This window comes from Oreochromis niloticus, linkage group LG15 (genome assembly GCF_001858045.2).
Source record: "Oreochromis niloticus isolate F11D_XX linkage group LG15, O_niloticus_UMD_NMBU, whole genome shotgun sequence".
Taxonomy (NCBI): domain Eukaryota; kingdom Metazoa; phylum Chordata; class Actinopteri; order Cichliformes; family Cichlidae; genus Oreochromis; species Oreochromis niloticus.
The window spans coordinates 35,801,865-35,817,411 of record NC_031980.2 but is presented as its reverse complement, the minus strand read 5'-3'; the positions used below and the strand labels follow the sequence as shown (position 1 = coordinate 35,817,411).

General features: G+C 38.8%; 1 protein-coding gene across 3 annotated transcripts in view; it reads left to right on the top strand.

Moving 5' to 3' along the window:
• Positions 1 to 15,547, top strand: part of atp13a3 (ATPase 13A3) — a 35,411-nt gene continuing 19,864 nt past the window's right edge. For 2 of the 3 annotated variants that reach the window (XR_001222890.3, XM_005459897.4), the window contains exons 1-4: positions 1 to 229; positions 10,958 to 11,038; positions 15,066 to 15,152; positions 15,248 to 15,421. Coding sequence is in view for 2 of the 3 variants with exons in the window: in XM_005459897.4 (XP_005459954.1) it covers positions 15,102 to 15,152; positions 15,248 to 15,421 (225 nt within the window). In the remaining variant the exon portion in view is untranslated. The remainder of the gene's footprint in view (positions 230 to 10,957; positions 11,039 to 15,065; positions 15,153 to 15,247; positions 15,422 to 15,547) is intronic. The other variant, XM_005459895.4, reaches the window with a different exon arrangement.

The window sequence follows — 15,547 nt, the reverse complement described above, 5'->3', positions numbered from 1 at the left end:
CGTCACTTCCTGCAGTCAGACAGCCAGTTCGGGCCAGTTCATCGTTGCTGTAGTACTCGGTCTGTCCCATTGAGCTGTCAACACACGGCAAACCTCCTCTCTGCCGTGACAACATTTTTCTATTCAACTTAGCCCGTTTTCTCCGTCAGCGACGTTTTTCACCAGATAACAGCTACTTTCTTCTCACTATGACTCGAAGGTGATCTTCAGCGTGTCCAGGTGGTTCTGGGTGAGTGTCTTGTAATGAAATATCTGTGCGGTTTTGCCTTCATCGCTGTCACCACCATCATCATCATCACCCATGTGTCTTTCGTTACCAAGCGCGGCTAAATGCTAAAAGCGGTATGTATCTAGCTGATGCATGTGGAGACGTCAGCCTCATCCTTCCAGCGGCACGGGTGAAAAATCACCACGGTTGCCTCTGAGATACAGTTTTCCTTTTGGCAGCGATTAAATTGAGAAAACAGCTCAACAGTGGAGGACACCTGGACGTTGTTTTTAAGCTAGTCAGGCTAACAATGAAACTTGGCTAATGTTAGCCAGCTAGCAAACATTCACTCATGTCTTCTTATCTGCCTCGATGAAGCACCTAAGTGGATACCTGGGATTGTAGCCAGGATTGTTCCCCCGGAGTAATGTTTCCATTTTTAATACTGATCAGTTTTGCTGGCCAGCACCCGGTGATATCCTTTATGATATTGACAGTACGTAGTCACAGAAAACCAAGCATTCACCCATCAAGTTGTAAACATGTGCATGACAATTGCGCAGTTATGATGAGCTTTTTGATCTGCAGATGGTTTTTTTCCCCTTATCCAGTTATCATTTCGTTAGCATAAAAAGTAAATCCGAAGACGCTTTAAACTGTTGGCCGTGCAGTTTACTAAATCTAACACACCTGCTACACTACATCCTCGAGTAATTTGTAGGATTGGAAAAGTTAATACACCTGCAGTAAGTACAGCGTATGAAAACATGCTAATAAAATAACTTATAACTAATCGTTTAATAGCATTTAATCACAGGTCTTCTGAAAGGCTTCTCGTGGTAGCTGCATTGAGTAATATATATAGACTATTCAGAGTAAGCCAAATGTAAGTGAGCTATATTTGATATTTGTCAAAGATCAGGTTGTGAATTTTCCTAAATTATTTTGTTTGAAATGTGCAAATCTATAAGAAATGGTCAAATTGTTCACTGGCATCTCCACGCTGTAATATAAAGCTTTTGTGACTGAGACAGTCATGAAGTAGCTGGACTGGCACCCCTGTGATGGACAGGCCTGTTCACAGTGACAAGTGTCATCTATTTGGATTTAGGGCACGTGGTATTTTTGTTGTATCAGAAATCTATGCAAATGTTTGCCCCTTTTTTGTCAGCTTTCACTAAACCCACTCTTTTACTTGTGTGCATGTTGCGCTTACTTTGCAAAGCTGGCCTCAGACACTCTTGTGCCCCACATGAAGAGAGGTTTTTAAGTTCTGCCACAAATTCTCAGTGTGATTGCGAAGTGGACTCTGGACTTTCCACATGCCCTCTGGCAAACATTAGCACCAGAGCTTCTTCTTGTGGCTCCTACAGCCGTGCCTTAGCCCTGTTGACTTGCCCTACTATAAGCTGCCTGTTTGCCCAGAGTACAGGTTTGAGGCCTTATAGCTGTGATGCTTTCCATTTTGGATCTTCACTGCCTTTGATTTTGTGTGTGTGTGTGTGTGTGTGTGTGTGCATGTGCGTGACGTGCGCGCACCCTTTAGTAATCTGTAATTTTCACTGACATTTTTGCAGATTTGTTTGAAACACTGTTTCATCTTCGTGTTGCAGGTGTTGCCAGATAATTGACTTGCCAACTGTTGGGTATATAAATAACCTTGTCTAACTGATAAGTTGTAGACTGTTGGCATAAGACTGTCTTAAGCTAGTAACCTGTACACTCCAAATGGCAAGTTTTGATGAAGATTTGGATCGTGCAGAAACGTGTAAGGGTTTGGTTCTTTTGCTGAATGGTTTTAAAGAGCGAAAAATAATATGTGATCTAACAGGGGCATCCTTGCATTTCTGTTCACAAATTCTGCCGAAAAAGCTTTTAAAGTGTTGTAGAGAAAAGTCTGGTTATGCAAGATTCTATTTCTCTGAGAATCACACCTTAATTATACAAAGATATCTTCCTTTTAGCTTGAAAAAATTGGCTGTATCAGTAAAAATTAGGTGTCAAAGTAAAAAGAATATAAACTGGTCAAAATGTGTTTTTCATATTTGTAATTCATTTAGATCAATTTCAGAGGCTTATTTTTATTGAGTAAAGATTCTTCCAGTACCGTTAGGTGTAAATTGCTTTTTGGATTTATGTATTGCAGATGTACCAATCCTATATTTGGATTAGATAGTGTTAACTCGGAACTCTGTAAAATACACAATCAACTGTGCAGTAATGAGTGAATTCAAATAAATTAGGTGATTAACAAATGCATTTAAAACAATTTATTTAATTTATGGTCTGCTTGTCATGTTTTTATGTATAAATTCATTTAATTGCTAACAAATCATATTTCAGTCATGATATTAGTGTTGAAGCTAAACTCATAAAGAAGAGTGATTCCCAGCTTTTTAATTTAACACTGACATTGAAACTGCAATGAAGCTATATTTGGTATTGACAGATACCCAAGGCCAGGGTATCGGTATTGTCAGTACTGTAGATGGTGTATATTTCAATAATTCAGACTGCAGGCTGTTATTTATATATAAGTGATAAGACTTACATATGACTTGGGTCCAAAAAAGGCTTCAGTAGTGGAAGGATGAGAAAATTGTTTGGCTTTACTGAGCCAGCAAAACATGTCCTGATAAAGTTACAGTTTCTTTGTGTCTCAGTAGATAGTATATTTGATGTCTTTTCACTTTAACAGAGCCAGTGTTATCCTCAGTATCACTACAGTTAGTGACATTATGAACGTTGAGTTGAGAGGAGTAATATCCAATATCTAGATCTCCTTTCATGTGAGACCTCGAGCAATATGGGATTCAGATGTAAGATGAATTGCATTTATTCCATAAAATTTGACACTATTGTTCCAGTCTGTAAATAAGATAGGTCTGTAGTTATTTCTCAGTCTGTTCATCTGTTTATCTTTTGGGCAAATTTCGCACTTATGAGCACTTAAAACTATTTTTTATTTTAAATTGGATAATGAGGAAACAATATTTCTGGAATTGAAGAACTAAGAAGCTAACTTGCCCTTTTCACCCTTGGACTTGGCTCTTCTCTGTGAGGGAGCTTGAGGTCTTGTCGAGCTGAGCACTTGGAAGCGGTTTAGTTTAAGAAGTGAGGTGCCAGTATTCCACTGTCCTTTGAGCCAGTGCCTGTGGGGCTTTTACAGGTGAGCTTGAACACATCAACCTGTGATGGAAGGCCTGCCAGTGTTAATTCAGAGCGGAGATGTGAAATATCCTGACATGGTAAAAGTCCTCTCAGCAGTCCAGCGCTGTTTGATGTGGGAGCCTCGGAGCAGTGTGATAGAGAAACACAGCTTTCTACTGCTGGTATCGCAGTTTGCCTTCAGTAAGACCAGAACACTGAAGTTCTCAGCAAAAGTGAGAATGCTTTCAATGAAAATAGGAACAACTGTAAAATTTAACAGACCAGTGCAAACCTGAGAATAGCAATGTCATGTTGATTAAGACTTTTTAAGGCTTTAGGTAGCAAAGTGAGGTCATAAAAACACTGAAAATATCTTGACAAACATGCATTGTATGACCTTAGAGCATTGTTTATCAGGTGTTATTAGGCATATATGGCAGAGCTTATTTGCAGATTGTGACTGTTGCTTACTCTCATCGGCACCTGTCTGGATCTTTCGGCATAATCAATTGTCACAAGTGATATGAGTGTAATCTAGATACAGCCCTCCTGTTGTAGGAGGTCATCTACTAAGTTATAAGTTGCTCTTTGATGCATCTGTCGGAGTATGAATGTGTGTGAATGTTAGATAAAAAGCACTTGAGTGAGTTGAGTAAACCATAGAAAAAAAGTACTTGTGTGAATGGGTAACAAGGGAAGTTATATAAAGCACTTTGAGTACTCAGAGTAGAATAGCGCTATAAAAGAACCAGTCCATTTACCATTTATTCAAGAGGCATCTTCTAATGATAATGAGATCATTGGTTATATTAAAAGAATATATAAACTTTTTTTCTAACTTTTGATATACCGGGTTAAAATACCTGATGCATGTTAACAGCACAGTTGTACCACTAATCCACCTTGCAGTAGCGGAGCCACGCACTTACCGTATTTTCACGACCATAAGACGCACCGTACTAAAAGGCGCAGTCTCAGTTATGTGTGCGGTTACTGTATTTAACACACACATAAGGCGCACCTGATTATAGGGCGCATACAAGTATGCGTATTTAAAAATAAAGCGGGAGCAAAGCGGAGTTTGGCACTCACATTTTTGTTACCGGTAATCTTCATCAGCAACAACACACAAGCATACAAGTGTGCGTATTTAAAAATAAAGCAGGAGCAAAATTGAGTTTGGTACTCAGATTTTTATTCCCATAATCGTCATCAGTCAAACCCATCGAAGTCCTCATCCTCTGTGTCTGAATTGAACAGCTGTGCTAAATTGCCATCAAACATGCCAGGTTCACTTTCTTCACTGTCAGAGTCACTTTCCGTGCCGTGTGGCTCCTCGGAAATGATGCCGGCTTTTGCGAAAGCTCGAACAACAGTGCCAGCAGACATGTTAGCCCAAGCATCTACAATCCATTCGCAAATTGTGGCGTAACTTGCCCGGCGCTGCCTTCGACTCTTGGTGAAACTGTGGTCTCCATCAGTCATCCATCGCTCCCACGCCGCACGCAGCCTAACTTTGAATGGGCGGTTCACACCGATGTCCAGCGGTTGGAGTTCCTTTGTCAGGCCTCCCGGAATGACAGCAAGCTCACAGTTCATTTGTTTCACTTGGTTTTTCACATCGGCTGTGAGATGGGCACACATAGAGTCACAGATTAAGAGCGATGGTGATGCGTGGAAAAAAACACCTGGTCTCCTTACATACACCTCCCTCAGCCACTCTTTCATCATTTCCTCATCCATCCAGCCCTTTTCATTTGCCTTAATGATGATTCCTGCTGGAAACTTCTCTTTAGGCAAAGTCTTTCTCTTAAAAATCACCATAGGCGGCAGTTTCTGTCCATTAGCATGGCAGCCAAGCACAACAGTAAAAGAAGACTTTTCGTGCCCTGTTGTGCGTATCGCTACTGTGCTGGTCCCCTTCTTCTCCACAGTGTGACTCACCGGGATGTCGAAAGTGAGCGGCACCTCGTCCATGTTTGTGATGTGGCTGGGCTGGATGTTTTTGTCGCCGATGTGTTTGCTGCAGTAGGAGCGGAAGATGGCCAGTTTTTCATTATAATCCGCTGGAAGTTGCTGCGCTACCGTAGTCCTGGTCCGGATGGAAAAATGGCACCGTTTCATAAAACGAAAGCACCAAGATGGGCCTCCTTGGAAATGTTCAATTTTCATTTCTTCTGCTAGTGAAACTGCTTTTAGCCGAATGGTGACCGTCGAAACGCTTCTCCCACTCGTTCTTTGCTCGATGATCCACCGCTCGAGTCTTTCGCCCACACTTCACCCTTTAGCGTTCTCATGGTGTTCTATACTACGTCCTCATTACAACACACAGGGCGCACTGCACTATAGGGCGCGCCGTACTTTTTGAAGGAAATCTAAGACTTTTAAGTGCGCCTTATGGTCGTGAAAATACGGTATATTCACATAGGGGAATGTTTTGGGTTTCCTAAACTGATGTTTCATATTAAGAAACAACTGCTGAAGTCGAGCTTTACTACCATTACATGTATGAAATGCTGAATGACACTTGGCTCCTTTGCTGCTGACACACTGTAGCTTTAAAAATGACCTGTAATTCTACCTTTTACTCTGTTAGCTTGTAGCATGTGCTCAGAGTACCTACCGAATATGCCATACACTGGCAGTCCAGCCCAGTGATTTGGCAGACTGTGGCTACTGTTTGGGTTATTTTCCTCACTCGTTTCTCATATGAGGATAGGAAAGTGTTTAAAAAAAAAAAAAAGAAAAAAAAAAAGCCGTGTTGCTGTTACGTCCGTGTTTAAAAAAATAAAAAAATAAAAAATTAATACCTATTAAAATTGTGTACTAGTACACACCTCTGTAAAGTGAAAAGCACAGTTTCAAACAATTTTCCTGTTAATCCAAGATCATGCGTTCAGACTTAAACCTTAGCATACTTTTGATCTTGAGGATTAAAGTTTTTCCCAGGCTTTTCCCTCAAGTATTTTCTTCCCATAGGAAAGGAAACCAAGCTGTCTTTTTCTTTTCTTTTTTGTCTTTCATGGTCTGGAGTCATCCCTTGAAGTCCGTTTTCACCTGACACAGATGACGATGGCACATCATTTCAGCAGCTCTCTTCACAGTTTTGTGTTTATGTTATATTTGTTTCTGCAGTAAGGTGCAAGAGTATATTGTATAAGGTGATCTCACCTTTAACTACCTTTAAACTAAGCCAGTTTTTCTAGTTTCTCTTGAGACCAGTCTTTCAAGCTCGTCGGCTGGACGTTTCGTCGAATAACATGGAGAAGTTGTAACAGTTCCTCTGTGAGTTTAAGGTTCTGTGACTTAGGTAATCCCTAACAGATTCCATAATGTTGAGATAAACAGATACCATCTTTTGCAGGACTTTTTTTCATGTATTTTTTTTTAAACAACTTAAGCTGTGTGTTTCTGGTTGGTGTCTTGCAGCTGAATGAATTTGACATGGCTCCCTGGTGTGATTGCTGCAACTATAACCATTGCTAATGTTTGGATTTCTTCAGATTCCTTACACAGCCATCATTATTAATTCTGTTGTTCATACATGGGGAGACTCCTGATCTTTCTTTAATCGCATTAAAATTGAATATGAGCAGGGCAGGTATGAGATAGAAGAGTTACTGTTATATTTTGCAACTAGTGATCAGAGTTGGTGTTACTGTGTCGTGGTTAAACTGATGTCCTTATACGTGCCGATGAACACACTGAAATTCAAGATTTGTAATGAATAAATGAAGCATTCAACCACTCGAATCCTTCTCATTTTCAATAAGTTTTAGTTTCAGCACTTCAGACAAATTGGATTCCCGTTCTTAATTGCTGTCGGCATGCGTTTGAGAGTCTTATGAGTTTCTTTTTAAAGGTCGGGTTTAAAGATTTGAAAATTGGAATGCTCAACACATACTCAGGCTTGCAGTTCTTTCTTATTTTCTGTGTGTGCAAGTTTAGGGTTCATGTGGTTTGTGGTTGTGCGTTATAATCATTATGCCATTGTGATGCTCCCCCAGATTGTAATCTAGTCCAGAGTAGGGCCGTGTGATATGACAAAATATATCAGATGACAACTTTATCTATCGTTTTATATTATACTCTATCGTTTATTTCGTGCTGCAGGAAATACACTGTTTACTGCAATAGTTTTTCGTTGCTTTAGGTGACGGTTTGCAATAGCCACCATGGCATCCCAGAGAGACCAGCCAAAACAAGTTTAGGCGCTTGTTCCTAAATTTGGGGCTACCTCTGTAACAAAGTCTGACACAGACTTTGCACAGTTACGGCACGTCATATAAGGGCTCACGAAGATAATAGCAGCTATTACGGTTTAAATCTATTAATATATGGTTTCGTGGATTGGTCAAAACACTCGACTCCAGGTATACAATGCCCAACCGAAAACACTTCTACAAGTTGAGTTGCCTTGTTTATGTTACGAGTGTCAAGCCAAAGCTTCAGAGGAAAACAGCAACGTGGCATACTATGCTGCAACGACAGATTTGTGAACAGGCTGAACAACGCATCCCTGTATGAGCTTAATATATGGAAGCTTAACAGTGCTCTTCATTAGAGACTGGACATTCTGCAGTTGATGTTTGCAAACATGCTTTTTTCCTGACAACCATATAGGAGCAGTCAGCTGGAGTCGTCTAATGTGTATCAAAATTGCATAATGCCACATACGGGCAATATTTATTTCATTTTTGATTATTTAGTTAAATGTAAAAAAAAAATAAATAGTACTTCCCATGTGATGATTACATAAATTATTCACTGAATTTGCAGAAAAAGTGTTTAGATTGTGATATATATTGTGATATCTGATTAACTATAACCAACAAGTCAACACTTTACATCATTTTTTTTCATATCTGTGTATATACCTAAACCCAAGGGATGCAGTAGATGCTCTATGTGCATGAATGGAACATACATTTTAGGTAAAACAGGCAAGTTAAAATTTTATTCAGTTATTTATTAAACTTATGTTATGTGGTGGAGAACTCTGAAGGCTGTCTCAGGAACTCCTTTTAGTCTACAGAGGAGAGGAAGGGCAGGTAGTTAAAAGATTTTATTTATTTATTTTTTAAAGTGAACCCAGAAGCTACAATGATAAACAACATGACTGGCTCATGATGGGAAACATAGTTTGGCTTTAATACCCAATGAGTAGGAGGGGAAGTGATAAAGAAAGCGCATTGAGTTCAGAGTATGATGGCAACAAAACACTTTTTCCTCCAAATGCTTCCATGAATTATAGACTTATGTCATTAGGTCATGGCTCATTGTTCACTTTTTCCTTTTTGTCTTGTGTGTTGTAGAACAGGACAGAAAGGGAAAGGAGTATATGTCTACTCTCATTATTTATTTGTCTCTTTGCTAAGATAAAAATCTACGAAGTGCCCGAGCATTATGTGCAAGGAGTATTTTTAATTAAATCCCACATGCTAAGTGAATCTTTGACCACTAATCATTTGTTATTGTTAAAAAAAAAAGAATGGAGAACAAGAATGGTTCTCTGGACGCTTCTTGTATGCCGTGTAAATTTTATGTAAATGGATGTACTTGCATCAAAGATTTTGATGACATATTTTAATGTTTTCTATGTTTGTAGTTGTTACAGTAACTAAAAAATATTTCACAGAATAAAAATCGATAAACGTTGGTAGCCCACTTTCGTAGAATTTGTTTCCGTGCTGGCCATATGTGACGTTCCACTTGCTCACTTTATGGCTTTAATATGCAAACAATCATTAAACTCCGCAATCAAATACATGCCTACAATATTGTGGTTATATAAGGCACTGGGCTGTGTAAAAGCTGTACAGGATCATAGATGCTTTAGGACTCAAATAGGTGTTTATGATTTAGCCTCTGTTGAAGTTTTATACATTTATATTAAGTTACAACTGGTCGGAGCAGGCACACTCCGTTTTGCCTAACTATTTTTTAATCCCTGTAGAACTGGAACCACGTAAGGTAGCGCAATAATTTTTTTTTTTTTTTGCATATGAAACCGTAGGAGTTGTACTTACATCTTATTCCGTTAGCTTGCCCGAGGTCACGGTTTCCTTCCACATATAGCTTTGCAAAAATTGCATAAAAAGCACTTCCAGCAACAAAAACATAATATTCCAGACTTGCAGCAACAAAAACAATATTCCAGAAACACGCTTTGCCGATCCGATCAGCTGTTCATAACACTTCCTACGTTGGAATATAAGTCAGCGCGAACTATCGCATGTCCGCCATTACCTGTCCGAAACCGGAAGTGACGTCATTTTCGCGGAAACTGTAGTTTTTTAGCTTCAAAGCCTATGCTGGTGTTTTTAAAAGTCATGTTTGACTTTATGCTTTTCTGTATTGTTTCTGGGATGCTTAGAAGTCAAATTACACTGTTGGAAATAGTTTATTTTGATGCACATGCTGTGTTCTTGCAAATTTGCATTTATTTAATATATAATATATTAGTGTTGTCTTCTCACTATACATACTCTTAACTTTATGCAAGAGAAAATAAAGTATAAAAAAATGATATTTTTTGCAGAGAAACTCCGTCTTGTGGTTTTGCGACATGGTGCTGCTTTACGTGCACCCGGATTTGCGACATGCTTTACGGTAACTCAAAACAAAGACTGCACCCTCTCCACTCGCTGTTTACAGACTGAATACTTTCCAGATGACCACAGGTCAGGTGGTATATCGTGATATATATCGTTATCGTGATATAAAATAATTCATATCGTGATAAATATTTTTTCCATATTGCCCAGCACTACACACAAGGTCCTCAATGTCCCAGTGAGAATACTAGTTTCTCCTGTCATTCTCATATTCAAAACAGGAGGTATACCTTCTCTGCTGAGCAATTGGCTGGTGTAATTCTTCACTTTGGAGTGAAGTGGAAAAAAATTCTTATCATCTTGGCACCTGAAGTACTGAGATTCTGAAGTCCCTGGGAAGATGTCAGACTGGAACCTGTTTCATCCTTAATATTTAGTTTGGAGGCCACGACATGCTCGTATATTCTCAGTAATGAATAAATAACAAAGCCAAATGAACAGTTTGTTACACAGTAAATCTTTTGATAATTTCAGATGTAAAATAATTCAAAAGCTTTTATTAAGATAAGTACAACATCATAATGATTAACTTAAGTTTTGAAACCCAACAGATCCATCTTATATGAACAGACTTCTTATTCCACAGTGGTGCCTGTTTAGTTTTTGGACTAAACTCACATTTAACCCATTTTTATTTATTTATTTATTTAATTAATTCTTTAGTTACTTAACTTTTTAAAAAAAAAAGAAAAAAAAGAAGAAGAATTGAAGTGTTGTTGGAAAAGGTGGCAATAGGACCAAATCAAATGATCAACTTCAATCAAATTCTGAAGCAATTTTTCTGTATCTTGATGAAGCAACAATTAAGGAGAAGCTCCGAACAGTTTTGGCTATTTCGTAATATTGATTTGTAAATGTGTATCCTCAGTTAACCTTCAACCAACCTAAGACTCAGAATTTTTGGAAATCAATTGTAATGTGGATTGTTTGATTTAATGTTTAATGTTTTTTTTGTTTTTTTTTCTTGGGTTTTTCCATCCAGGGTTCCAGGTTAGTGTGGTTAGAGAGCAAGCTAACTGTGGGGAAGAGGACCGCCTGGGGCATTTAGTCCCTGGCTCTCAAGGTAAGTGCACATAAACCTTTGAAAAACATAATTTTGTTAAAAGACTTAAAGTGATATACTCACCAAATCAGTTATGTTGCTGAAATCTGCCTAGGCATGCTTTAATATATATGAATCTGATATGAATCAGTTGAACACTCATATTAAGCAGTAATTTAGTTATGTTCAGCTTTTTGTGGTTTTTCAACATCCGATTTATCCACACCATCCAAAAAAGTCTTCATTTTAATTACCAGACAACCAAAGTGTTAATCCCCAAGGGGTCAATTGCACAGCAAATATGATAACCAGCTGCTGTTTTACTTCATGAATTAAGTAAAAGGAAAGCAACAATGAATACTGTATTTTTCTTCTCTCTGTTATGATGCAAAATGTTCTATTGTTATGGCATTTTAGCAAACTTTTAACCATACCCTATTTTCTTATTATGTTGCAATATTTCCATACACCTTATTTATTTATTTACTTTGTAACCATTCCTAACCTGGCAGATGGGGGGGAAAAAAAAAAAATTGACTCGACTTTTTCTTAGCTTCAGTTAAGTTGTCACATAGTGGTACTTGAATCATAAACGGGGTCATAAGTCTGGTAAGGTTTCAACTGCTGTTGTCTGTTTGGAACCTGTAATTAGAGGTCACCACCCTCTGTTATCTGGATAGACTACGTAACAGTCTTGGTTTCAGTAACCACATAAACTTGATACTGTAATCTTTTTTTTAGCTGCAATTTATATTTGGATGTTATGTCATTGAGGTCATTTTTAACATAGTACTCTATTTTAAAATGTATCATTTATTTGTCATTCTTTTGTTTGGGGTACAAAACAGTGCCTGATTATATTTAGTCATTGATCTAAGGCTTTTGATACTCTTTATCGTGACTGTCTTATGATGCATCTTTTTTTGGTTTTGGTGGCAAATTGTCTCAGGTGTGGTATACAAGCTGTGGGGTCTGATGGCTTACAGTCCAGCCTCATTAGTGTCAACAGAGGTGTGCCACAGGGTTCTATTGTTGGATCACTTCAATACAAAATAGTCGTTAATGACTCGGGTGTAACCTTTAACGGTGCAAAGCATATGACACCACTCTCTGTTACCAGAGTTTTATGTACAAAAATCTTTGATTAATCTTAAACTGTTGTCAAGCTAAATGCATGTAGTTTTATGGAAAGATTGCCAAGCATCCTTTCTGCCTATAAATCCTCCTTGATGCTAACTATTGTCACATTAATTTCTTTTTTCCATTTATTTCAAACTTTGTCTTGGCAAATTTTCTGGGTGTCTCATGAGACTATATATATATATGTATTTTTTCCCCACTGTATATCATCTTCACCTACACCAGATCCCAAGACTATTTGGTCCTTGAAAATCAGGATGTTAATACTGAAATGGGAAAAATGGCTTGTAGTTATTAAGCTGTATGTGGGAGAATCTGTACAAGCTTTTAAAATAAGATGAAATGATTCCTGTTTAAAAAATTTAAATCCTTTTGGTCCATGGTAATCACTAGAACTAATTACCTGAGCTTATATCTTTCTGTGGTTCTGTAATGCAATCGGGTTGTGCTTGTGCCTTCCCAATGCATTTCTGGACAGTTATGTGGGTGCTTGTGTCCATAATGTACTTGTGTTGGCATTTCCAGTCATAGCAGAAATTTAGGAGGGAATGTTCTTGTTGTTATGCAGCCACCGCTGAGCGCTGGCTAGGGGGGCTGCCATTGAAAAATACAAGGAAGGGCTTGGTCCTAAGCAAAATATTCCGCGTATGCCAGAGAAAAAGTCCACCCGGGTGCAGCAGGCAGATAAGATCTGAGTGTGCGAGGCAGTGATACAGGATAATTGGGTTATACAGGGCGTTGGATGCAGTAGAAGGGTGGCCCTGTTGGCACTATGTCCTGACATATCATAGTGATAATTACTGTCAGAGAGGGTATCCTAACCATTTGCCTGACTTAATACCTCGTTGGATTTGCTTATCTTTGTGTGTACTGATGTATTTTGATATTTTATATTCAGGCTCTTAACCTGAGTCTAACTTCAGTTAACTTTGACTCCTGTCTATACTGACCTGTATAAGGCTAGCACAGTGGAAGGTAAAGGTCAATCAGTCCTTGGTTTGGGTGTAATTACACAGAACTATTGTGTATAAGTAGGCACAGATGGACAGAGACTTGATTTTCTTAACTTTGAGAGCTACACCTTCAGTTGCTCCACACCCCACCAGTGGTGCCCGATACAATCAGTGAAAGCTGGATTCTCTGATTTCTCCCGATTTCTTTTTTTACTTTCTCTGGTCTTTTGTGGAATGTAGAAATGGTAAAATGTGGCACTGTTTTAATGTCTGGGCCTTACTTCTTGAAACATCAATTTGCATCTTTGTGTGCCATGTTTCCCCAAGTAGCCCCATTTAGCCCCTCTGGAGTGAACCTGATCAACTGTCTCTAATATTACTTAGTGAGGGTTTGCTGTTTTTTTTTTTTTTTTTTTTTTTTTTTTTTGTAAGTAAAAAGTGAAACTGTCTATAGCCCAACTTGTGTTTACAAGCACCTTAGAAATCATTTGACAAAGATTGTTCAGTAGATATTACAGCAAAATTCACATGCACGTCCAAACACACTGGCAATTTTCCTTCTGTACGGGATGTTTAGTCCTCTAGAGAAATGAGAGAGGAATGGAGCAACAAGTTTGATATGGGGTAATGCATGAGTTTGAGTCATTCAGACTGTGGGTGCATGACAGTCTTAAGAGAGAGTCTCAGGTGTACTAAGGTTGAGCAACTTTTTGGGAAGTGCTGTTCCTTGTTGCTGGGCCATGTTTTGTGTGCTACAGTCTACATCTGAATTTGTAATTTGCTAAAATCTCTTTAACCCAGTGTAAATGCTGCACGACTATATGTGGACAGAGGTAGGAAAAACAAAATGGTTCACTAATGTATCCATAGACATGTTCTTAACTTTGTCCATAATTTTTTAATTTATATTTTATTCCAATTTTATCCTTACCAAGTGAAATTAGTTAATGAGAACTATTCTAAACTGACTGGCGCATGCCTGCAGTTTGCAATTGGGGAAAAAACGCGCTACTCTGTTTTTTGTCAGACTTCAAATAGCCGAAATACCTCCAGACTACGGAACTTCTCTGGCCCTTCCTTTCGACAATCTCTCCGGCATTGGAACCGTCATCTGTGTTGTCTTCGGTAACCTGGTCACCCAAGCTCTCGGTTGATTTTTCTCTAGTCGGCACACTCATTTCCTCCATTACCCGGCCGGCACGGCGGCTGGCTGCTTCCCAAACAAATACACATGTGCGGCTTGGCACTTGTGCTATACGTAACAAGTCACGTGATGTGACGCTGCGGCTGTGATTGGTTCGGCTCTGCGCTACTTAATTTGGATTGTCTGTTTTTTTTCTGTTCTTTTTTTTTTTTTAAGAGAGGAAGCGAGAGAGAGATGAGGTCTATCGCAATAGTTTAATTTTTCTATCGAGAAAAAGTTATTTCGCAATACATATCGTTATCGTTCTATCGCCCAGCTCCATGTGTGACTATATGTGTTATAGATTAAAACCCTCCTGTAGTTGCCGTTACTTCCACTGGTCCAAACCTCTTTGGCTTAAAGTGCACACTTTGAGTGCTGGTAAATGTTTTTTTTGATCTTGTGAATGATGCAGAAATTCAGCTTCCTTCCTAAGCAATATCCGACCTACCGCGTGGAGTTTAAATACAAAATCCCTGGTCACTTCAGTCAAGAAGATTGAGTTAAGAATATTGATTAAAAAGACAGAAACTTGCTTTCCAAAGTTGTAATTTGCTTTTGACATTTGTCTTTCTGTCACATTTGACATTCTTAAGCACTTTACAAGGCTTTGATTAGTCAATCTTTAATTTAAACAAAAATGTAGTATTATCTTGTGACTTGTTCTGCACTCTGACACTCTGCTGTTGAGCTCTCGGTTTCAAAGTCTGCTGTGAAGCTTAAATGTTTCCCACACTGTTCACCGTTGACATGTTGTCTGTTCTGTTTGCAGTGACTAAGGAAGGGGCTTGGCAAACTGTTCTGCAGCATGGAGAAGGAAGACCTCAAGATTGTCAACAAGGGGGAAGAGGAGGAGATGGTATTTATCTTTTTCATTTCACATATACGCATATTGAAAAAACGATTCCTTCCTAACGTACTGTGCTCCTTTTTTCTCTTTTTTTTTTTGTTAAGGAGCTGCAGGGTTACCGTCTGTGTCGTTGGCGGCTGGCCCTGGTGGGCCTCGGGGTGCTGTGTACAGGGGGCTTCCTTCTCCTGGTGCTCTACTGGATGCCAGAATGGTGCGTCAAGTCCACCTGCACTCGTACCACAGCCCGTGATGCCGAAGTGGTGTTGCTGCGCTCCACGGTAGGTAGCAAGTACAGCAGCAGTGAGTCATTATTATTCAAAAAAGAGAAAAATTACTGACTTAGAAAATAAGTTTTTCTATTTTTTTTTTCCTCTCTTTCTTTGTATTAAATGGGTTTTTAACAT